This window comes from Coturnix japonica, chromosome 26, assembly GCF_001577835.2.
Source record: "Coturnix japonica isolate 7356 chromosome 26, Coturnix japonica 2.1, whole genome shotgun sequence".
NCBI lineage: Eukaryota > Metazoa > Chordata > Aves > Galliformes > Phasianidae > Coturnix > Coturnix japonica.
This window is the reverse complement of record NC_029541.1, coordinates 4,902,189-4,925,978: the sequence shown is the minus strand read 5'-3', so window position 1 is coordinate 4,925,978 and position 23,790 is coordinate 4,902,189. Positions and strand designations below refer to the sequence as shown.

The 23,790-nt window shown below is 48.8% G+C and overlaps 1 protein-coding gene and 1 long non-coding RNA gene across 8 annotated transcripts in view; one reads left to right on the top strand and one right to left on the bottom strand.

The window, feature by feature from the left end:
* The first annotated feature begins 6,515 nt into the window (after positions 1-6,515).
* Positions 6,516-13,754, top strand: LOC107324890. Its single transcript, XR_001559582.2, has 2 exons — positions 6,516-6,991; positions 10,723-13,754. It is a non-coding gene; the product is annotated as an uncharacterized LOC107324890 (long non-coding RNA).
* Positions 11,298-23,790, bottom strand: part of LOC107324889 (plasma membrane calcium-transporting ATPase 4) — a 34,894-nt gene continuing 22,401 nt past the window's right edge. For 2 of the 7 annotated variants that reach the window (XM_015885301.2, XM_032449247.1), the window contains 7 exons: positions 23,425-23,616; positions 23,106-23,319; positions 22,575-22,786; positions 22,126-22,233; positions 21,690-21,872; positions 19,295-19,484; positions 11,298-14,895 (listed from right to left, as the gene is read on the bottom strand). In XM_015885301.2, the coding sequence (XP_015740787.1) occupies positions 14,870-14,895; positions 19,295-19,484; positions 21,690-21,872; positions 22,126-22,233; positions 22,575-22,786; positions 23,106-23,319; positions 23,425-23,616 (1,125 nt within the window). In that variant the 3' untranslated portion in view covers positions 11,298-14,869. Of the gene's footprint in view, positions 14,896-19,286; positions 19,485-21,689; positions 21,873-22,125; positions 22,234-22,574; positions 22,787-23,105; positions 23,320-23,424; positions 23,617-23,790 lie in introns of those variants that run through there. The other 5 variants (XM_015885298.1, XM_015885300.1, XM_032449248.1 and 2 more) reach the window with 4 other exon arrangements.

Below are 23,790 nucleotides of genomic sequence, written 5' to 3'. Positions count from 1 at the left end.
TGACAACTCTTTTTTTTTTTTTTTTTCTTTCTTTTGTTCCTCCCAAGCACCATATAACTTTATCATGCAAAAACATTTTACATAGGGGATTAATATCAAAATTCAATACAGATCAGGTGCACTTTAAGCTGGACTCTAGATATGCAAACACCACAAGGGTAACATACAGTTTTTGAAATCCTAATTTTTTTTTTAACTGTCATGCATCCACATAATACTCAGCCCTTTCTGGTTTTGTATTTTTCTGTTTTTATACAAAAATACCAGTGCTTATTATTCTACTTTATTTGAAAGAAAAAAAAAAAATCAGCTCTGAGTGCCCGGTGAGCTGCTCGCGGTTGTCAGATGGAGAACTTTTGCTGTGACAGAGCGCTGCGATAAAATATATGATACACAACATGTTGGCTTAAGATACTGTAACTATATAATTACCACATCACATACACCTCACACAGAACATATATAGGACTACACTTTATATTACAAAACAAAACGAAGTATCAAGAAAAAAAAACAAAAGGGCAGGAAATAAACTAAAAGACAGTGATAGCAATGGGCTTCTATCGAACCAAAAAACGGTTTACCTTTTCATTGTAGCAGGAGGATATGTGATGGTAAGCGCAGAGGACAGCCTTTGCAAGGATTGTGCCTAGGATGAGGAAGAAGCTTGCTGAAGCCACGCAGGGCCCCCTGTGCTCCTCCATAGGAGTGATTAGTGTGCACGGGCTGTAGCGCTGGGACAGCTAGGGCTGAAGAAGCAGCTGCTGGTGCTAATGAGCATCCTTTCCACTGCAGGGCATGTTACCATGGAGGGTAGCTCAAGTCCCGCAGTCCACGTCAGCTCAGCTGGGCATCAAGAGTGCGCTCCTGGGACTGGGAGCGGGCTTCTCCATCATCCCGAGTCCGTGGCTCAGGAAGAAGCAAGTTCAACGAAGGGCTGAGTAGCCGACAGAGGCTGCCCTGTCTAAACCATTCAGTTGTTGTTTTTTCCAGTTCCTTACAGTATCTGTTTAAAAATTGTTCCTCAAACCTTTAAATTCGCCAAAACTTTGAAGTACACGCCCCTGTGCAAATAAAGAAAACTCCAATCACAGAAATGGCATGCCTAGAATGCCAGTTCCAGCACTGCACCAGATGCGATGTAATGTCTTTGAGTACCAATCCTGTCCCTTTAACTTGCATGGAAATACCACCACCACCAGAGACCCTGCTGTTCAATTCGAGAACTGGAATGCCAAAATTTGTTCAGAGTGTTTTAATTAACAAAGCATTCCAAGGGCAATGTTAACAAGATCTACTAGGGTATGTCTTCGAGTCTCTGTCCGTCAATGGCAATATATTGCGTTCAAACAAAGCATAAAGAAACCTCCCTCTTTTCAGGCATGTGAAGAGTCCCCCAGAGTCCCACTGCTGCTGTCCTCATGCCTCACAGCAAAAAGCGCACCGCCCCCATCCTTTCACCAGATGTGGTTTTCTTTGTATTGTTTCATGATAGTCCTCAAATACACTTAACCAAATAGTCATGCTGCTGCCAGGTATATCACATGGAAACTAAATTAGGAAAAAATACTTTACATTGAAAGATGTATGCATCAATAAAAGCTTCTACTTAAGTCAACAGCCATAACGCAACATAAATTTGATTATAAGTATTATATGTATAGTATATAAACGGATTGTCATCCAGCTAACATCTAGGTAATAAAGAGTGGGCTGCTCAGAAAAAAAGGAGGCTGACTGCAGCAGACTGGCAATACGCCATCACTGGGAATTGCATTAGCGACAGTTCACGGAGCCGGCTTGCAGGATGCAGGTACCATAAAGATTTTTTATTATATAGTTTTTACTCTTAGAACAAAATACATAATGGCATGACCATATAATAAGTCAGTTTTCTGATCTAAAGGAAAAGCTAGACTTTTTTTTTTTTCTTGCAATAATATTTTATGCTATAATGCAATTTCCGCCCTCGCCCCCACTACATATGTATGAACTAGGAACCAACTAAAGGTATCAACTAACAAAACCCAGACCCCTATGGCAACCTGCTGGTCACAGGCCTCTGGGCAGGGAATTAAGGCGCCTCCAGAAGTTGGCGTATGTGAATGTTTTTTCATTTGGTTAAAGTCTTTTTTTGGTTTTTCTGTTTGCTTTTTAAATAGGTTCCGAGGTACAATAATTAAAAAAACTAACAGGAAATAAAAATGCGAAAAAAGAAATAGAAAAGAAATAGCAGGCCCTCCTCCCCCAGACACATATAATCAATATTTATGTAAGCCTCTAAGTTTATTGTTTGTTTTTTGTTTTTGCAAGTATTTAAACATAGCCAAAAAATAAAGTGATTTTTGTAGCAAATGTCACCTTCACATTAAAACGCAGACCCATAGCAGCCCCTTCCACCCTCCACTGACTATAAGTCAGGCCTGGCAGCGCTGCAACCTGTTCACTGTCCAACAAGCGTTCATCTCATCTGCAGAGGAAGGGGATAGGTACAGCAACAGGTTTGTCTGTACGGGCAAGGCCTGGTGTCCTTCAATCACTGAATTTGTAACATGAGGACTCGGCGCAGTTGGTGGCAAATTTATACCTGTCGCTGCTGGCAGTGTACTGAGGCCCCAGCCCTTCACCCTCCTCCTTTGCCACGGACAGTTAGGCAGGGCAGGCAGGGCTGACCTCAGCACCTGGGTCCTTCCCTCCCTTCCTACCCAAGGAAGAGGGAATGAGTCAGATGCTGGGCTGGGAACCAAAACAAGACAGCGTGGGTTTAATTGCTGTTGTCATCTAAGAGAACACTTTTTATTTCTTGCAAAGTAGTGGGCCCTCGCATGCAGGACAGTGCTCTGGCAGGCAGTGCTGCGGAGAAGCACGGGAAAAGTTCTGCTGTGGCGTTCTTTAAAGGAAGAAAAGAGGAAACCAGACCAGCCTAACCAGCCCAGACCCGGCCCTCTGCAGACACCTACAGGGAACGGAGGCCAGGCAGACAGCACAGCTAGTTACCCAGCACAAAATGTTCTCTTTTGCTTCCAACCAAACCCAAAAATGGGACAGTAGGGACAGGAAAGCAACAGAGCCACTTTTTCAGCCCTGCGCACTGGAGGACAACAACCGTTAAGGTGCATTGCAGGGAACAGTAAACTAAGCCCAAGCAAAAGCAAAATCCTGCCTCCTTGCTCTGGCCCGCTCTTGGCATTGGCAAGATGGCTAGAGCCAGGATACATGGGACATCTGCTCCACACTCAAGGCCTCTCGCCCTGCAGAGGAACAGTATACTATGAACCAGTGGGTGAGGCAGGACACAGGGTGAGGAGACCGACCTCAGTAAGCAGCAAGCAAAGGCTCACAGCACTTCTGCTAGGAGAGCTTGCAGGCTGACCAACCCATCCAACACCCAGCATCAAGCTGCAGGAGTGTGGTTGGAAACCAACAGGCCCTCCCCGTTGGCCCACGGAGATCTCCCTTCCTTTAGGGCACAACACAACTGTGTCCTTACTTATGACCTGAGAGCTGCCCCAGCACATCAACCACAACTTATGCCTCCATTCAACACTTCGGAAGTGAGATGGCAGAGCTAGTTGGCGTAAACAGCTGGAGAGCCTCTGGGGTTCCACTTGTGCCGCACACAAGCTTACCAACTGCGACAGGCTGAGAATTATCAGCCAGAAGCGGAAGTAAGACGAATACCAAAACGTCAAAAGTGCCCTCTGCTTCTGAATCGCGGGAGCTGCAAAAGGTTCCCAGCAGCTCTCGTGCCAAAATTTGCACAGGTGCTCACAAAGCACAAGAGATGCGAATTCCTTCAAGCCTCACCTCCAAAAGAAAGCATCCCCATTTTCGTCACTGCCATCGGTGATTTTTTTCTTCACAACGCTTGAAACTGCCATTCACCTCCACCTTACTTCTATAGCAGGGAAGGAAAAGAAAAAAAAAAAAAAGGAAAAAGAATAAAGTCCAGGGCCCTCACACTGAAGCCAAGCACCTTAACTCCTGTGGTCTACCAGAGATTTGATTTGGAAACACACAGGCAATGCGTGCACCACAAAAGAGGCAAAAGGAGAGCTATGTAAAGGGCTGGTACCAAATCTGATCAAGTGGGAAGACCCGGGTGTACATCCCCTGTCAGAGCACCTGTGAGTAAACACCTTACCTCACCCGACGCGTTTTTGTTTGTTGATAGGTTTGTTTTTTTTTTCATGGGTTTTCTTTTTGGTAGTTTTTAATTTGCATATATGTTGTTCGTCGCGTGTCTTTGAGTCTGTTTGTTTTCTTTTAAAGCTTTTTTGCACTACGAGTGCTAACTCCCCTAGACTTCTCCCACATGTGAAGTATCAGGTAACTGGGGGACTAAAATCCCAAGCAAAGAATAAACCCCGACACTGGAAGAAAACCTTAAAAAACCCGAAGTGGAAAAAGAGAGAGTGCACAAGTGCACCTTCAGCCCTCAGTGCAGGGAACGTGCATGTAAGAACATACAACAATTCAGCTTCCGCTTGATCGAACTGCTTTCTTGTCAACGTGAAAAACCCCTGAGACATCATGGATGCCAACTCTCAGAGAGGAAAATACTGAGCTGTTTCCACATTGAGGAGAGTACCACTGAAAATTCAGGGAGTGAACAATGCACAGATGTCCCGTCGTGTGAGAGTGGATATACGTAATCTGCGTTTCCCAATGCGTGCGCACACGTTAGTAAAAAAACACAAACTCCAAACCAACCCCAATAAGCATACTGTTATGAGCAGTTTGAACACAAATGCGTCGTGCTGATTCAGTTTTTAGACTGTAGTAGTCCAACCATTCACATTTCGTGGATCGTGGGGCAAGGAGCGGCAGTGGTGAAGGGAAGAACCAGGGGAGGTCAATTCTGTTCCTCACTGCTCTCATCAGGAGCCGCACATCTCTGTGCTCTGCTGGAACCTGTTGGACACAACACGGCAATGAAGGCACTGCCCACATCTGCAGGGCAGCTCATAGACACAGCACTCACCTTGGGTTTGGTAGGGAGGGATGGAGGAACCAACGGGGCCCCATGAGACCCCACTGGAACCAACGGGGCCCCATGAGACCCCACTGGACTTTATAAGGTCAACAAACCAGTGCAAGACCAACTAAGAACCTAAAATCACACAGTCTATGGGTCCAGATGAGATGTGAGCAGAAACACAGCCAACATGGCGCTCCTTTGTAGGAAGGTAGAAGGGATGAGCCCAGGAACTGCTGAGCCGTCGGTCCCACTGCTGTGCTGGGAATGACCACAAAGCAGATCCTCATAAAAGGACCCAGGGCTCACAGAAGGCAGGAGGTGATGATGGAGATCCTCATAGAAGGACCCAGGGCTCATAGAAGGCAGGAGGTGATGAAGGAGATCCTCATAGAAGGACCCAGGGCTCATTGAAGCAGGAGGTGATGATGGAGATCCTCATAGAAGGACCCAGGGCTCATGGAAGGCAGGAGGTGATGAAGGAGATCCTCATAGAAGGACCCAGGGCTCATGGAAGGCAGGAGGTGAAGATGGAGATCCTCATAGAAGGACACAGGGCTCATGGAAGGCAGGAGGTGATGATGGAGATCCTCATAGAAGGACCCAGGGCTCATGGAAGGCAGGAGGTGATGATGGAGATCCTCATAGAAGGACCCAGGGCTCATGGAAGGCAGGAGGTGAAGATGGAGAATCAACATGGGAAGATGATGAGATGGATGAAGAACTGGCTGTAGAAGCGAGTCCAGAGAGCAGCAGCCAATGGCTCCGAATCCAGATGGAGATAATGATGAACAACGTCCCATAGGAGCCAGCACTGGGGCTGATACTCTGCAATATATGAGCATAGAATCAAATGATGATCAGCAGTGAAGACCATCACGACCATCTCCATTCAACCCCCCTGCTATGGGGACAGTACCCAACCACCACACCAAGGTCCCACAGCCTCAAACACCTCTAGGGATGGAGCATCCCCAAGGGACCCATTCCACCCCCAAACCCTGCAATAAAGAAGGGATCGCTCACCCCATTGTGAAGGCTGAGCCCTCCATCCAAAGGAAGGAGGCTCTAGATACGGCTCCTTCTCACCCCATCCATAAGTGCTGTTAGGAGCAATCAAAAGGAGAAGACATCAGTCCAGTAATAAAAAAGAAATTCCTTACCCCATTGCAAAGCCAAAGACTCACCATTGACCCCAAAGGAAAGGATCTCCAAGCAGAGTCGCATCCCATATGGCATCCAGAGCTCGAAAGCAGCAGGAAGGAGAATCCTCTCCCTCAATGCTCCTATAGGAGCACCGAGCTGGAACTGATGCTGCCCCCTGCCCTTCCCAGCCCTTAAATACGAATCAAGGAGGGGAGGAGCCAGGCTCCAACCAATCACAATCCACCCCTCAACGGCCCCCACCTGTGCCCATGGGGTGGGCCCCTCTCCTCAGCAGGTGCCCAATCAGGATGTTACATAACAGCTCCAATCAAGAACAAAGACAAAAACAAAGCAATAACAGGTGAATAATTATATTTATTTGTTCTTAAAGGGGAGGGTTATGGATAGAGGAGAAATGACAGCACAGTATATGGACACGGGGGTGCAGATCTCAGTGTCACAATGGGGTGACACTGTGGGCACCGCTCTGGGGTTGATGCTGGGGGGACATTGGAATGATGGGGGGTGATGGGGGCGGTGATATCATTATATAATTAGGGTGATATAATAGAAATGCTTAGTCATGGTTGGAAGCCATGATGGGGCGGAGACACAGCAGTACAGCCCAAGTGCAGGCAACGCATCCGATTGGCTGCAGGGCTGGCTCCGCCCCCTCCTGGTGCTCATATAAGGGCTGGCACTGTGGGGCAGCAGGTATTTGCTGGAGCTCCTCGCTGTGGTCACATCTACCCACATGAAGAAGCTCTTCTGCTCTGTTGCTGCCTTGGACCAAGAGCTGCTGGATGGAGCTGCAGGACTTGGCTTCTCCACCATCACATTGCTCGGCCTAGAACAGCACTACAGGAGGTAAGTTCTGGTTCTGATAATGGAGTAATGCTGAGATGATGGGGGGCAGAGATGATTGAGGGGGGGATTTTGAGGTGTCTGGGGGGGACATGGAGCTGATGTTTGCCAATGAAGCTGTATGTAGATGTGGAGGTATCAATAGAGTTACACAAGGAACCACGTTGAAAGGTGACGATGAGTAGATGATAGACTGAATAGTGAAAAAGGACCCTATAGTAGATGAAAAGAGAACACTTAGCTACAGAAAGAGAAAGGGGGCCTCATAAAACAGGGATCGAGTGGAAGAAAACCAAGAAAAACAGGGTATAGTGGAGGAAAACCAAGAAAAGCGGGGTTAGAGCAAAGAAAAACCAAGAAAAGTGGGGTTAGAGCGGAGGAAAACCAAGAAAAGCGAAGTTAGAGCGGAGGAAAACCAAGAAAGACGGGGTTAGAGCGGAAGTAATAACAAGAAATAACACGTAAGTGAAGCGAAACCAAGAAAGACGGGTTAGAGCGAAAGGAAATACCAAGAAAAGTCGGTTGAGCCGGCAAGAAACTCAAGAAAAGATCTCAGGTTAGAGCAGAAGAAAACCAAGAAAAGCGGGGTTAGAGCGGAAGAAAACCAAGAAAAGCGAGGTTAGAGCAGAGGAAAACCAAGAAAAGCTGGGTTAGAGTGGAGAAAAACCAAGAAAAGCGGGGTTAGAGCGGAGGAAAACCAAGAGAAAGAGCGTATAGCGGAAGAAAACCAAGAAAAACAGTATATAGCAGAAGAAAACCAAGAAAAGCGGGGTTAGAGCGTAGGAAAACCAAGAAAAGCAGGGTTAGAGCAGAGGAAAACCAAGAAAAACGGGGTTAGAGCAGAGGAAAACAAAGAAAAGACGGGTTAGAGCGGAAGAAAACCAAGAAAAGACGGGTATAGCGGAAGAAAACCAAGAAAAGTTAGGATAGATCGGAAGAAAACCAGAAAAGCAGGGTTAGAAAGGAAGAAAACCAAGAAAAGCGGGGATAGAGAGGAGGAAAACCAAGAAAAGCAGGGTTAGAGCAGAAGAAAACCAAGAAAAGAGAGGTTAGAGCGGAGGAAAACCAAGAAAAGCGGGGTTAGAGTGGAGGAAAACCAAGAAAAGGTGGTTATAGCAGATGAAAAACAAGTGCAACAGCGTATAGCGGAAGAAAACCAAGAAAATTTGGGTTAGATTAGAAGAAAACCGAGAAAAGCTGTGTTAGAGCAGAGGAAAACCAAGAAAAGATGGGTTAGAGTGGAAGAAAACCACTTGGAAGTGGGCAGTGGGGTGACGTGGGGGGGAGGTGATGGGTGTGACAGCAGTGGATGGTGGTGGACAACGGTGATGAATGGGGGAGAGGTTCCAGTGGGGGAGGACAGTGGGGGGGACAATGGTGGAGTGATAATGGGGGTGATGGTGATAATGGGGGTAATGGGGTGATGGTGGGGGGGCACTGATGTGGGTGGTGTGAGGGGAATGATGGTGGTGACAGTGGAGGCCCCACACAGCCACACACAGCCACATAGAGACCCATAGCGCCCCATAGGGGCCCTAAGAGACCCCATAGCACCCCATAGCTACTCCATAGTGCCCCATAGCAGCCCATGGAGCCTCATAGACACTCCATTGTGCCCCACAGCACCCCATAAAGCCCCACAGTGTCCCGGCACGTCGCGGACGCCATTTTCATAGTGAGGAATAGCGTCACTTCCGGCAAGGTGCATTGTGGGATATAACGCGGCATAACGAGGCATCTGGAGATCGCCATTTTGATCATGCGCAGTAGTGTCGCTTCCGGCAAGGTGCATTGTGGGATATAACGCGGTATAAGGAGGCATCTGGAGATCGCCATTTTGATCATGCGCAGTAGTGTCGCTTCCGGCAAGGTGCATTGTGGGATATAACGCGGCATATCGCGGCATCTGGAGGTCGCCATTTTGATCATGCGCAGTAGCGTAACTTCCGGCAAGGTGCATTGTGGGATATAACGCGGCATAACGGGGCATCTGTGGGTCGCCATTTTGATCATGCGCAGTAGCGTCACTTCCGGTATGGTGCATTGTGGGATATAACGTGGCATCTGGCGGTCGCCATTTTGATCATGCGCAGTAGCGTCACTTCCGGCAAGGTGGATTGTGGGATATAACGCGGCATATCGCGGCATCTGGAGGTCGCCATTTTGATCANCATTTTGATCATGCGCAGTAGCGTCACTTCCGGCAAGGTGGATTGTGGGATATAACGCGGCATATCGCGGCATCTGGAGGTCGCCATTTTGATCAATAGCAGTAGCGTCACTTCCGGCATGCTGGATTGTGGGATATAACGCGGCAATAGTAAGGTCGCCATTTTGATCATGCGCAATAGCATCATTTTCCGGTCTGGTGCATTGTGGGATATAACACGGCAATGCACATGTATTGCCATTCCGGAATTAACTAACACATACGTATTGCTATTCCGGAATTAATTAACACATACTTATTGCCATTCCGGAATTAATTAACATATACGTATTGCTATTCCGGAATTGGCGCGTGCGTCTTGCTGTTCAGGATCTAGCGCATGCGCACTGCCGTCCTAAAACTGGCGCATGCGTAGTGCCGTCCCGAATTAGCGTTCCAACATGGCGGCTGCTTGTTGCCGTTCCGGACTCTCCGGCCGCGTGTTGCGGTTCTGGATCTCGGTTCAGGGCCGGCCGTTCATAACGCGGCGCACAATCTGCCAGTCCTGAAGCTGCGCATGCGTACTGCGGCTCCGGAGCTCCCCATAACGTCACCCCACATTCAGGATCTGCAATACGCAGGCGCCACTTTTGAGACGCGTGCAGCCGTCTGTGCCCTATGGAAGGAGTCTTACGCACAGTGAAATCCCATGTGGACCACAGAGCAGCGGCGTGGCTGCTCAGTTCCCACCCGTTCTATCCCATTTTCCCAATGGGGAAGTGCAGCCATTCCTCCAGTGCCAGGTGAGCGCACAGCGTGGATGTCACGGGCTGGCAGACACACACCAAGGATGTCACAACTACATGTGAGCACACTTTATTTTCTTGCTGCAACATTTCTGCATTACTGATTCTAACCCAGTAGCCCTGTTCCACCCCCCACCCCTTACACTTTTTTACTGCATTCCCCCTTTACCATCGCACCCCTGCTTCGATTTCCAACTTGTCTATTCTATCTTGGAGTCCATGTTCTCACAAGAAGCCAACTGACAACTCTTTTTTTTTTTTTTTTCTTTCTTTTTTTCCTCCCAAGCACCATATAAATTACATGCAAAACATTTTACATAGGGATTAATATCAAAATTCAATACAGATCAGGTGCACTTTAAGCTGGACTCTAGGATATGGCAAACACACCAGGGTACATACAGTTTTGAAACCACTATTTTTTTTTTTAATGTCATGCATGCCACATAATACTCAGCCTTTTGTTTTGTATTTTTCTGTTTTTATACAAAAATACCAGTGCTTATTATTCTACTTATTTGAAAAGAAAAAAAAAAAAATCAGCTCTGAGTGCCCTCTTCAAATGAAAATTTTGCTGTGAGAGCGCTGGATAAATTATATATACACACATGTTGGTTTAATACTGTATATATATACACACACATACACTCACACAGACATATATATATATATATATTAAAAAAAAAAACAAAAAAAAAACCAAGGGCAGGAAATAAACTAAAGACAGTGATAGCAATGGGCTTCTTCGAACAAAAACTGGTTTCCTTTTCATTGAGCAGGAGGATGAGGAAGGCAGAGGACAGCCTTTGCAAGGAGGTGCTGGATGAGGAAGAGCTGTGAGCCACGCAGGGCCCCTGTGCTCCAAGGAGTGATGATTGCACGGCTGCTGGACACAGGGCTGAAGAGCAGCTGCTGGTGCTATGAGCATCCTTTCCCTGCAGGGATGTTACCATGGAGGTGCTCAGTCCCCGCAGTCACGCAGCCAGTGGCATCAGAGGTGCGCTCCCTGGGACTGGGAGGGGGCTTTCCCATCATCCCGAGTCCTGGCACAGGAAGAAGCAGTTCAAGAGGGGCTGAGTGCCACAGAGGCTGCCCCTGCTAAAATTCAGTTTTGTTTTTTTCCTTCTTGAGATTGTTTCAAAATTGTCCTCAAACCTTATTGCACAAAACCTTTGAAGTACAGCCCCTGTGCAAATAAAAGAAAACTCCATCACAGAATGCAAATGCCTAAGAATGCCAGTTCAGCACTGCACACAGGATGCGATGTAATGTCTTTGGTACCAATCTGCCCATTTACTTCATGGAAAACCACCACCACCAGAGACCCTGCTGTCATTAAGAACTGGATGCAAAATTATGTTCAGAGTGTTTTAATAACAAAGCATTCCAAGGCAAGTTAACACAGATCACAGGGTATGTCTTCGGTTCCTGTCCGGCAATGGCATATATTGCAGTTCAAACAAAGCATAAAAGAAAACCTCCCCCTCTTTCAAGGCATGTTGCAGAGTCCCCAGAGTCCATGCTGCTGTCCATGCCTCACCAGCAAAGCGCCCATCTCACCAGATGTGGGTTTTTTTTGTTTGTTTTCATAATATCCTCAATAACTTAACCCAATAGTCATCTGCTGCCAGTATATCACTGAAACTAAATAGGAAAAAATACTTTACATGAAAGATGTATGCACAATAAACGCTTTACCTTAAGCAACCAGCCATACCAACATAAATTATATATATATATGTATATATATATAAATTGTCATCCAGCTAACATCTAGTATAAAGATGGCTGCTCAGAAAAAAGGAGGCTGACTGGCACAGATGGCAATACGCCATCACTGGGAATTGCCATTATGCAGTCAGGAGCCGCTGCAGATGCAGGACCATAAGATTTTTATTTTATTTTTACTTTAAACAAAATACATATGGCTGACATAAAAATATCAGTTTCTGATCTAAAGAAAACTAGACTTTTTTTTTTTTCTTGCATAATATTTATCTATAATCATTTCCCCCCTCCCCCCCTAATATGGAAACTAGAACAATAAAGTATCAACTAACAAACAACCAGACCCCTATGGCAACCTGCTGGTCACAGGCCTCTGGGAGGGAATTAAGCGCCTCCAGAGTTGGCTTTGTGATGTTTTTCATTGGTTTAAGTCTTTTTTTGGTTTTCTGTTTGTTTTTAAATAGGTCCGAGGTAACAATAATTAAAAAAATAAAAAATAAAAAGGAAAAAGAAATAGAAAAGAAATAGCACCCTCCCTCCCCCAACACATATAATAAATATTTATGTAAGCCTCTAAGTTTTTGTTTGTTTGTTTGTTTTTGCAAGTATTTAAAATAGAAAAAAAGTGATCTTTTGAGCAATGTCACCTTCAATTCCAAACCAGACCCCATGAGCACCCCTTCCCCTCCACTACTATACAGCCTGGCACGCTGCACCCTGTCCTGCCCACAGCGTTCATCTCATCTGCAGAGGAAGGGGAGGACAGCAACAGGTTTGTCTGTACGGGCAGGGCTGGTGTCTCAACACTGAATTTGTAACAGAGATGGGCAGTGGTGGCAATTTCTCCTTGCTGCTGGCAGTGTACTGAGCCCAGCCTTCACCCCCCCCTTTGCCACGCCAGGCAGGGCAGCAGGGCCTGACCTCAGCACCTGGGTCCTTCCCTCCTTCTACCCCAAGGAAGGAATGAGTCAGTGCTGGGCTGGGAACAAAACAAAGACACGTGGTTTTTGCTGTTGTCATTAAGGAACACTTATTTCTTGGCAAAGTAGTGGGCCCTCGCATGGCAGGCAGTGCTGCAGGCAGTGCTCGGAGAAGGCACGGGAAATTCTGCTGTGCGTTCTTAAAGGAAAGAAAAGAGGAAACCAGCCAGCCTAACCAGCCAGCCCGCCCTCTCAGACACCTACAGGGACAGAGGCCAGGCAGACAGCACAGCTAGTTACCGCCATGTTCTCTTTGCTTCCAACACAAACCAACTGGGACAAGGGACAGAAAGCAGCAGAGCCCTTTTCAGCCCTGCGCACTGGGGGACAACAACCGAAGGTGCACTCGCAGGGAAAGAAACTAAGCCCAAGCAAAGCAAAATCCTGCCTCCTGCTCTGGCCCGCTCTTGGCTTGGCAAGATGGCTAGAGCCAGGATACATGGGACATCTGCTCCACAACTCAAGGCTCTCGCCCTGCAGAGGAACAGTTACTATAGACCAGTGGGAGGCAGGACACAGGGTGAGGAGACGACCTCCAGTAAGCAGCAAGCAAAGCTCACAGCACTTCTGCTGGAAGAGCTGCAGCTGACCAACCAATCCAACACCAGCATCAGCTGCAGGAGTGTGGTGGAAACCAACAGGCCCTCCCCGTGGCCACGGAGATCCCTTCCCTTTTAGGGCACAACCCAACTTGTCCTTCTTATGACCTGAGAGCTGCCCCAAGCACATCAACCACACTTATCCTCCATTCACACTTCGGAAGTGAGATGCAGAGCTGGTGGGTACAGCTGGAGCATCCTCTGGGTTCCTTGGCAGCCAACGCTTCCACTGCGAGGCTGAGAATTACTCAGCCCAGAAGGAGTACAGACAATCCAAAACAGGCAAAAGTCCCTCTGCTTCTGATAGCGGGAGCTGCAAAAGGTTCCCAGAGCTCTCGCCAAAATGTTGCACAGGTGCTCACAAGCAAAAGAGATGCATTCCTTCAGCTCCTCCAAAAGAAAGCACCCCATTTCTCACTGCCATTTGTTTTTTCTTCACCACGCTTGAACTGCCATTCACCTCCACCTTACTTCATGGCAGGGAGGAAAAGAAAAAAAAAAAAAGGAAAAAAATAAAGTCAAGCCCTCACACTGAAGCCAAGCCACCTTCATTCCTTGTCTACCAGAGATTGATTTGGAAACACACAGCAATGCGTGCACACAAAAGGAGGCAAAAGGAGGAGCTGTAAAGGCTGGGTACCATTGATCAAGGTGGAAGACTGGTGTACATCCCTGTCCGAGCAACCTGTGAGTAAACACCTTCCTCCCGACTGTTTTTGTTTGTTGATGGTTTGTTTTTTTTTCATGGGTTTTTTTTGGTAGTTTTTTGTTTTTTTGTTTTTTGTCTGTTTGTTTTTTTAAGCTTTTTGCACTACAGTGCTAACTCCCCTAACTTCCCACTGTGAAGTAAGTAACTGGGGGACAAATCCCATAGCAAAGAATAAACCCCGACACTGGAAGAAAACCTTAAAAACCCGAAGTGGAAAAAGAAAGTCACAAGTGCACCTCAGCCCTCAGGCAGGGACCGTGCATGTAAGACTACAACAATTCAAGCTTCCTTGATACATGCATTTTTCAACGTGAAAACCCCCTGAAGACACATGGAGCCCAACTCTCAGAGAGGAAATAACCTGGCTGTTTCACTTGGGTGAGTACCACTGAAAATTAGGGGTGAAAATGCACAATGTCCCCTCTTCTAATACTCAGCTTCACGGTACTCTGCTTCCCACAGCTGAACATAGTAAAAAAACCAAACCAACCAACCCCAAATGACATACTTATGAGCAGTTTGACACAAAGCGACTGCAGCGTGTGATCAGTTACTGATGTCAACATCACACTGGACGTGGGGCAAAGGAGGGCAGTGGTGAGAGGGAGGAGGGGGGTCAATGTTCTAAGGTCAAACTGATGTCTCCAAGCTGTGAAAGAAGCTTTCAGGCTCCACAAAGTTGACCTCGGTTTGATCACTATCCACTGCGTTGTTATTTCTGTTGAGGGATGAAGATCCACCCAGGCTGCCCCCACCTCGCTTTTTGAGTCCATCGGTCTCGGGGTCATCTTCAGCGCTGTCAAGGAATGGTGTTCGAGGCTCATCTTCCTCCAGGATGAACTCCGGATGAGTCATGAAGTTATGGATGGAGCTTCTGTACTCAGGTTTCTCGAGGCCTTCGTACAAGGAGCTACGGAACGCATTCACCACCTTGATCTGCCATCAGGTAAGGGTGCAGAACATGGAAATAAATAAAAGAAGGGTTAGTAGCTGCCATGAGAGGCAAGAGCTCCCAGGAGAAAAATAAAAAAAAAAAAGGGACAATAAAACAAGGAAGACAACAATGATCACCACCATGGAACAGACAGGTAAGTCAAAATAAGAGATCTACGGTGAACTAGGAGGGCCAACATGGACCAGACGGGGCACAAGGTGTGTGATGGGGAGTCAACTGACTACAGGGCGACTTCAGAAGCTGCAAGAAAAGACAAAAAAAAAACCAAACAAACAAACAAAAAAAACCCCAAAAATTCAAAAAACAAACAAACAAAAAACCACAATGAAACAAGATCACTTTGAATGAACAGAAGCCAAAACGCATTAGTTGTCATTACATGTGCGCACGCATATCTGTGTGTGTAAATGAAGACAAAAAAGTGGCACTACAACTCAAAAAAGAGGTGGGTTAGACAAACAGTGGGTTTGCTTCAATTAAAAAAAATCCAAAGAACTACTGTGGGAGCAATGTGTTCATTTTATCTGTTCTTAGACCTACAGAAAGGAACGGGCTTTTACAAGGTGTCATAAACTTTCCAAGCCCACGTGAAGCAGTAGGTCCAAGTAGATGCCATAAGCAGTAAAACAGGACCCAATGAAACATGCAAGGAGGAAGCCAGATGCATGTGAGCTTCCCTGCACAGCAGCAACTGGGATCCTGGGCTGAAGCTCTGCATCCTGCCCTGCATATGCCAAAGAGGACCCAGCAATCCCCAAAGGCAGATATAGCATTTCTTTTTGAAGCTGCACACACACAAAATCCCAAACCTTGCTAGAAAGCCCGGCCGCTTGCTGCTCCTGTGAAACCACTGGGCTGCCACTGATGCCAAAAAGCAAGGCATGACAAGCAAGAGATCCAGAGCCCAGTTTGCATAGCTGGGGTCCTGCTGTGCTGCACTGGGAGAGGTCTGGAAATGAGCCAGGACACGGCCAGCACCAAGTTCACTGCTCTTGCTAATTCCTCTGGAAGTGCAGCCCTCCTTGCACGACAGGTGACAAACATGCACCACATACAGCCCTCCCCAAAGCAGCTCTCAGATGACTCCATGGTAGCTCCCATGGATGCTCTGCTTGCTGCCTCTCCCTGGGTGCCCCCAGTTTGCCAGGGCTCACACTAGCACCCTGCTAGCTTGTGTCACCCTCCCTGTCCCCTGGGAACTACCTGGGCCATCAGTGACCCCTCCCCACAGCAGCACTGCTCCTCCTGCTCCATCTCCAGGCGCACAGACGGAGAAAGCAGTTCCAGCACCTGAGGAGCCCCATTATGTGCCTCCCTTCCATATACCCCGGGGAACAAACAGGAGGAGAGCTGTAGATGACACAGAAGGGATGTTTCTCTGCAGCATCCCCACGCTGCAATCCCTGCAGACTCCCCATCACACGGCAGGGGGAGCAGAGAGCACACAGAGCTGATGGAGAACAAGTTACATATCCCCTTGGAATCTGATGCTGAAAGTATGCATTGCCACCTCTTCAGGAACCTCCAGAGACTGCAGCCCTTGGCCTTCTGACACACGGCCAGGCTGGGAGGCACATAAAACCCAGCATAGCCAGACGGAGTCTCTGGGGATCACCGGCCTCAGCTTTAACAGCACCCGCAAAAGCAGACCAGAGAATTTACTCAGATACGACTCTCATGCCTGAAACTCTGGAGGTTTACCTGCACAGTGCTCCAGGGTTCCCTCAGCACAGGGGATGCAGTTTTGAGTCTGCTTCGCATCAGGCTCAGAATGGCGCTGCTACCCCACACCAGGGCAACCCCACAGATACAGCACATCCTCGCTAGAAACAAACAAGCCAGCTCGGAGCCCATGAGCTGGAAGGCAGACACTCAGGAGGAATGCTGATGCTGGGGCACCAGCTGGTTTGTGAAAACAGTAAGTTTCCACGGCTGGGAAGAGGGATTCAGAGCTGTTTGCTGCACTAGTGACCACAGCAACATCCTAGATAAAAATCAGGATTTAATATCAATGCATAAGGCAAGGCAGACCACTGAGCAGATCATCCGTGACTGAGACCAACAATGCAGCACTCCGTCAGCACCTCTGGAAGGGCAACCACAAGCACTGACTGCCCTAAACATGGTGTGCAAAAAGCCACAGATAGCTAGCCTAACTTAGCTAAGGAGTGCCTCAGTGCCTGCCAGCACAGCAGGGACCGTAGCACAAGCTCTGGAGCAGCCTCACAGCTTTCCTTTCCTCACTACTTGCAGCACAGGTGAGCCCAGAGCCCACTCACCACCCAACGCCATCAGCTCTGCCAGAACAGCAGCTTTTCCCATTTATTCATTGATTCAACCATCTCTTGAACAACTGCTGCAAGATTAATTCAAGAAGCTGTTCCCTCATTAAAAGAGCTTAACATAACCTTTACAGTTCACTTTCATTTTGCACCATCATTGCAAAATCACTGTGCACAGTGAGGTGGAAGTGACACTTCCTGCATGATGCACCACAACTGCTGGGCCCCATTGCCCCAGACCAGGTCCGACCAGACACAAAGTAAGCTCTGCCAACCACCTCTTGGAGGGCCCTCACAAGATCTCCCTTTCCTCCATTGCCTCCAACAGAGCACACAGGGCTGCTGAGGTCCGGCCCTGGAAAACTCATCCCAGACATGAAGTGGAAGACAGCAGGACACTGTTAATCTGTAGAGGGAACTGGAGCTCAGAGAAAGGTAAGGAAAACAACAAAGGGAATAGAGAAATATCTAGATAGAAAACAGAGGGAAGACTTAGCATCTTGGGTTAGCTGTTGGTGAAACTGTTTCCTTCCTGGAAGGACACTTGCTATCCAAGATACCCATCCCTTGCTCCATAACAGGGAGAACATTAATCCACAGACTGAAAAAAAAAAACCAACAAAAAACAAAAAACTGCCATGTGATTTTGTCCATCCAAACCCCCTGTTCAGGTCAGAACACCTTGGTGGTGGCAGAGATGACCAGAAGGCAGATGTGCTGCTTCAGAAACACTGGGGTTAAACAAAACTCAGGCATCAGTATTGACTAAATAGAGAGAAAACAAAATTATGCAAAGTTTTCTCTGCCACACCGCATAAACACTGGAGACTGAAAGCTGCTCAAAAAGTCACCCAGGGTATTTCTTTAATAAGAACAGAAGAAGAAAAACATGCAATAAAAAAGCCAATTATCTGAGAAAGATGCACTACCTACTCACAGCCCTGCAGACAGACTCCTCACTCACATGCTCATGAGCCATTATTCTGCTCATAACAAACACAGGGCACTGCATCAGAGCAGGATTTGCTTTGCTCTGGAAAGCCACTGTTAGAAGCAAGATCCAGCTTTGTCCAGCCATGTTTTCCACCCCATCTGCATGTAGAAAGTTGCAGGCATAAAATGGAGCAGCCAGCCTGGCCTCACTGAGATGCTGCATGGGGTGGTGATGCTCTAGGGCCACCAGGGGACCAGCAGAGCCCCCATACCATCCCTTGCAGAGCTGGGGACAAACTTAGGTGTGCTCCTTGCCACGGCAGCATTAACACTTCGGCCAAGTTGCTGCACGTGTGTGTAGCCCAAGGTTTTCTCCAGCCTCAAGGCTGGGCTCTGTGGGACCCCGGGGGTGTGAGTACTCCAGGTTGGGCATGGAGCCCTCTGCCCTGCCCCACAAGGCATGCAGGTTAACTCTGGGATAGGGAGGTTGCACACTGAACCAGTGGGTCTGTCTGTGGGCGAGCGATGCGGAGCACCCAGCTGCTCCTGCACTGCTGAGTGCAGCAGGGAGCAAACCCCCCCACTGTCACTCACACATAAGGCAAGAGGCAGAGAGCATGCAGGCAGCACGGCTCCACAGCTCAGCCAGCCCCAGCAGTGTGCTGTAGGAAGGGCTGAGAGGTTGCTTTGCTTCCAAATGTAGGGCTCCAGAAAAGCAATCTCTCCACCAGCTCCTGGGGCTGGGTAGAGCTGTGCTGCAAAGAACTGGCAGCGTTTGGGCACAAACAGCACACCCCTCTCATAGTGGTGCTCTGAGCTGCTCAGAAATTAGCACAATTCTTTCAGCCAGAACCACCAATTTTGCATCCCCCCCCCTCAGGAGGGTGGACTCACACTCCAATCCTGCAAAGGAGAAGAGGTGGAAAAAAAAAAAAAGAAGAAAGCAACAAGGCATGGGGTGAGGGAAGGACCAAAAATTATCACCAACTTGTTAAAGATCCAACAGCTTTTTTTAAAATAAATAAATAAATAAATAAACACCATCTTCTACCCCATCCTTCACTTTCGAAAACAGTGGGTCAGAGGGAAAGAGCGCAGGCTGGGTCAGGTTGTGCAGTGCTCTGTGGTTATTAGAAGTCATGCATTGTAATAGACTATCACTCACTGCCCGCAGGAGAAGATGCAGCAGCAGCAACAGCAGAAGTGGTGGGAGTGGAATTGACGGAGGAAAGAGCTACATGGGTTGGGCTAGAAACATTTTTTACATCGTGGTGCTGGCTCACGATGGAAGGCTGTCTCCTGAGGGCTCCCTGCAAAGAGGAGGCGCCGGTCTGGAATGTGTAAACTACGTCCATCTGCAAAGAATCAGAGAGTGAGATAGCATTGCCCCAGCCAGAAACAAAGACAGGGGTCAGGGACAGAGGGAGCAGGGTTGGGGTAGACACACAGGGATAGGAAGGAAGAAGGACGGAGAGATGGAGGAGGAAGAATGAGAGAGCCAACCCCCGCCCCAGCCTGCACTCCCAAAAACCTATACAGGTTTGGTCAGTGCATGGGGGCAAAGGAGAGGTGGGTTTCCAGTCCTCGAGGGTGCAAAAGGTGTAGGGTTTGTTCCAACACCAAGAGATGAGGTGAGGGGGAGCAGCACCGGGAACAACCCAGGTCATCCCCAGAGCTGCAGGACGAGCAGAGAGAGAGAGGGCAGCAGAGATGTGAGCTGGCAGCCTGGAAAATTGCACTGGGAAAGAATTTGTGGACCTGCAGCCCCACGGGGCTCGATGCTGGAATGCAGCGGGTACACAGGACCATAGCATCCTATGCATTCCACAGCCTCTACCCCAGAATAACACAAAGCCCATAAACAGAGCTGGTAGAGTAGGCAAGGAAGGAGCCAGGATGCTACACCCATGGCACACTGTGGGGAAAGAGGGACCAAGCATTGTCCAGAGGCTTCCCTGACTCATGTCCCCTTGGCTGTCCCTTGCCCTGCGTCAGCCCCTCTCTGCTTCCCAGGGGAAAGGATGCTTTCTCCAGACCCACATGCAGCTCTCACTGACCCCACAGTTGCCTCACACTCTGCTTTGCTCCTTGCCCAGTCTGACCTCCATCCACAGAGGGACACCCTGCTCCAGCATACCAGGCTGGCCACAAGGAACATGGCCTGTTTAAGGCATGCCAGGTGGGAACAGACTCCTCTAAACTGCTCAGGTTTGATCTGTTGCTGCTCTGCTTCACATGTGGGGCACCACAGTTATAAAAATGTGCTCAAGAGGTTTCAAGATTTGCTAGCAACCGCAGTGGGGAACAATGCTCCTAGGTGCTGCAACAGGTCCACCACAGCTTACAGGACAGAATCCAGAGCCCACGGACACAATGCACAGGCACAGAGCCAGCAGCATGCCTGACTTCTGGCTGTCCATACCTACCAGGACATTGGGATTGCTTCCTGACCTGAGCCAGGGCTCCCAGGGACAGCTCAGCCCCTGCTAGCATTGCCTTTCGCCTTGAAACCCTCGAGGCAAAAATCTCAAAGAGTAGCCAAGCCAAAGCAACATGACACAGCTGCTATGCTAGCTCCAGTGCCTGCACTTGGGCCGCTTCAGTCAACTTGATCTGTTACAAGGCCTGAGAAGTGCAAATAAAGGGTAACATAGCAGCCCCAAGCTTTGCTCCCTGAGGCAGCTCCATCCTGGGCCTCACGGGGAAAAAGGGCAGAGACCTCACTGCAGGAGATCCCCCTGCCCCAAACAGCCAACCACTGAGGAGGCAGGGCAGGGAAAAAAAACACAACAACAACAACAAAAAATACCTCTCAGGAAGAAAAAAAAAAAAAAAAAGTCAGAGAAACAACTGATGTAAAAATCATATTTACCAATTCTCCTCCCTTTCCCTGCTGCAGGGCCAAGAGCAGCAGACATGGAGCAGAAGAGCTGGCCGGGAGGGATGGAAAGTGCCCCCAAGGGCAGAGGGAGGTGATGCTTGTCCACAGCCACCCCCCTCTTGGAGCAGAGCTCTCCTCAAGGACCGAGGGAGCCAGACTCAGCCTGAGGTCCTGAGCTCAGAGAGCACAGCCAGCTCTTGGAAGCTCCAGCAACCTTTTGACAAGGGGCAGACGCCTTCCCCAGCCATCTCAGACTGCCCAAGGTCTATATGAGCTCACCTCAGCCTGAAGTGGAAAACAGCCTTACTGTAAGAGCCCCAGAGGCAGAGCAGGAGAGAGCTCAGTGCTCCATGCTGCAGCTCCATGGGGCTGATCCCTCTGGGATCACTGCAGCTCCAGCACTGCTCTGCTACCAGCAAGGTGCCCATTGGCCACATTGTGTGTCAGAACAGAACCTGTACCACCCCCTGCCCACCCCAGGCTGTCCCAGAAAGTCAGGCTGCCCTGGTTTCCCAAAACCTGGTTTCCCAAAACCAGGACAGACCCAGGAAGGCACAGGAGATGATGGCATCGTCTGAGCAGTGGCTGTCACCTCTTTCCAGACGGAGCCCCTAGAAAGAAAAGGGAAAGAGAAAAAGAGAGAGAAGAAAGGCCCACAGGACCCACTGCCCCACATTACCTGCGTCTGTATCCTGTTGAGACCCCTGAACCATAGGATCTGCCCACGCCGCAGCTCCATCTCAGCATGGTCAATCTCATCCACATCCTCTGGTAGCTCTTCCTCTGGGATCTCCTCCTTGGTGATGCCATGCCCAGCTTCCTTCAGGAACTTCAGGCGGCTGGTGGGGACCGTGCAGATCAGCTGGGGAGAGGCAGGCAGAGCAGCTCAGCTGAGACATCCCACCTCAGGCAAGTAGTGTGGAAGCAAGGAACCCACCAGCAGCTTCCTCTCTGCTGGTATGGGGTTGGGATGGAGCATCACCATCCCCAGCCTTGAATAAATGCTAGGGAGAATCTGAGACTGAAGCAGTTGGAAGAGGAAAAGCAGGCTTGGCTAGGGTTACAGCTGGGTAAGAAGGGTCAGGAGTTTGATTTTCATATAGGCTGGTTCTTACCTGGCCCCAGAGGAGTTCTCCCACTCCAATAAATATACACCAGAACCACTGGCTCAGCGTGAGCCCAGAGCAGCTGAATGGCTTCCCACCAAACTCCACAATGATGATCTACAGCACAGGAGAGAACAAGTCACACACTGGAAGCTTACAGGGCTACAACGATAGGTAGTCACAGGAAGAAAAGATCCTCCAGACCCACAGATCTTCTCCCCCTCCCTGAGATGAGGGTTAGATCCTCCCATCTAGACCAGTAAGGCCACCAGAGGCACAAGCTGGCTATCCAGCCCTGGAACCTCCCCAGTCAATTTAGCCCCCAGTTGTCAGCTTTGGAGTCACTGAGAAGCTGCTAGAGAGGAACTGCAGCACAAGCAGGTCCTCCCTGTGTCACTGACCCCTTCCAGTCCCACCACCCATTCCTTTCTACCCATGCTGTGCCCACGCAGCCTCACCTGGGCTGCAAACGTCCCCAGCACCACTGTGCAGAAGATGGGGTTGCGGTAGATGGCCTCAAAGACATTCCTCTCCCCGTGAATCTTGCGTGCATTGATCTCATTGAATAACTGCATCATGACAAAGGTGTTGAAGACGATGGTGTAGTGCTCAGTGGGTGGGGAATGCAATGGGGCGTTCCGACCACTGTCAATGTCAAACAGCTTCTCCCCTAAGCAGAAAAGAGGTTTGAGGTGGGACACGGGCAGGGAGAAAAGGAATGGGATCTCATCTTCTCCACACTGGTGGAGGTGGAATTAAGAGTCCCAGGCTCTCAGTGAAGATCCCTTGACCCACCTGGATTCCCCCACACCAACCCCACTAAACCATCATTTCCTTAAAAAGGCCATAAAAATACAGAAAATTTGCTTTCCTGGTTGAAACCTTCAGCCACTGAAGTACAGAATGCACTCAGTATAAGCCCTCTGATTATAATACCACCAATAATAATTGGGCTAATCCCCCCAATTCCTTAGGGTCTCAAAGCTCACCCGCAAAAAGTAGTGTGAAAATGATAGTCAGCTGGTACACAGCGTGTCCCAGGATGTTCTTCATCATGGTGCGGGAGATGAGTGGCTTGTTGCGGCCATATGGCTTGCGGAGCAGCAGGGATTCAGATGGAGGCTCTGTGGCCAGTGCTAAGGAGGCAAATGTGTCCATGATCAGGTTCACCCACAGCATCTGCACAGCTTTCAGGGGAGAATCCTGCAGGGAGAGCATGGAGAACATGACATACCAACTAAACCAGCCCATTTTTACCTCTATTTTGCACGGTGCTCCACTCCTCTGCTGAGAGCAGCAGCCCCATACCTGTGTGATGCAGGCGCCTGTGAAAGCCACGATGACAGCCACCACGTTAACAGTCAACTGGAACTGTAGGAACTTGGAGATGCTGTCATACACATTGCGACCCCACATCACCGCCTTGACAATGCTGGTGAAGTTGTCATCCGTCAGGATGATATCTGAAGCCTCCTTTGCAACATCGGTGCCTGCAATGCCCTTAAGGGCCAGGAAGAAAGTGGGCAGGGGTAAGTCACAGGACAAGCTCCACACCCAGCTCTGCAACACTGCTTTTCTTTCCAGAAAATGCAACATATCAAGCACACCCTGAAACACCCTGCAAGGAGACAATTCCCCGGTGTTTTCCCCTCAATTGAGACTTGCAAGAACTGT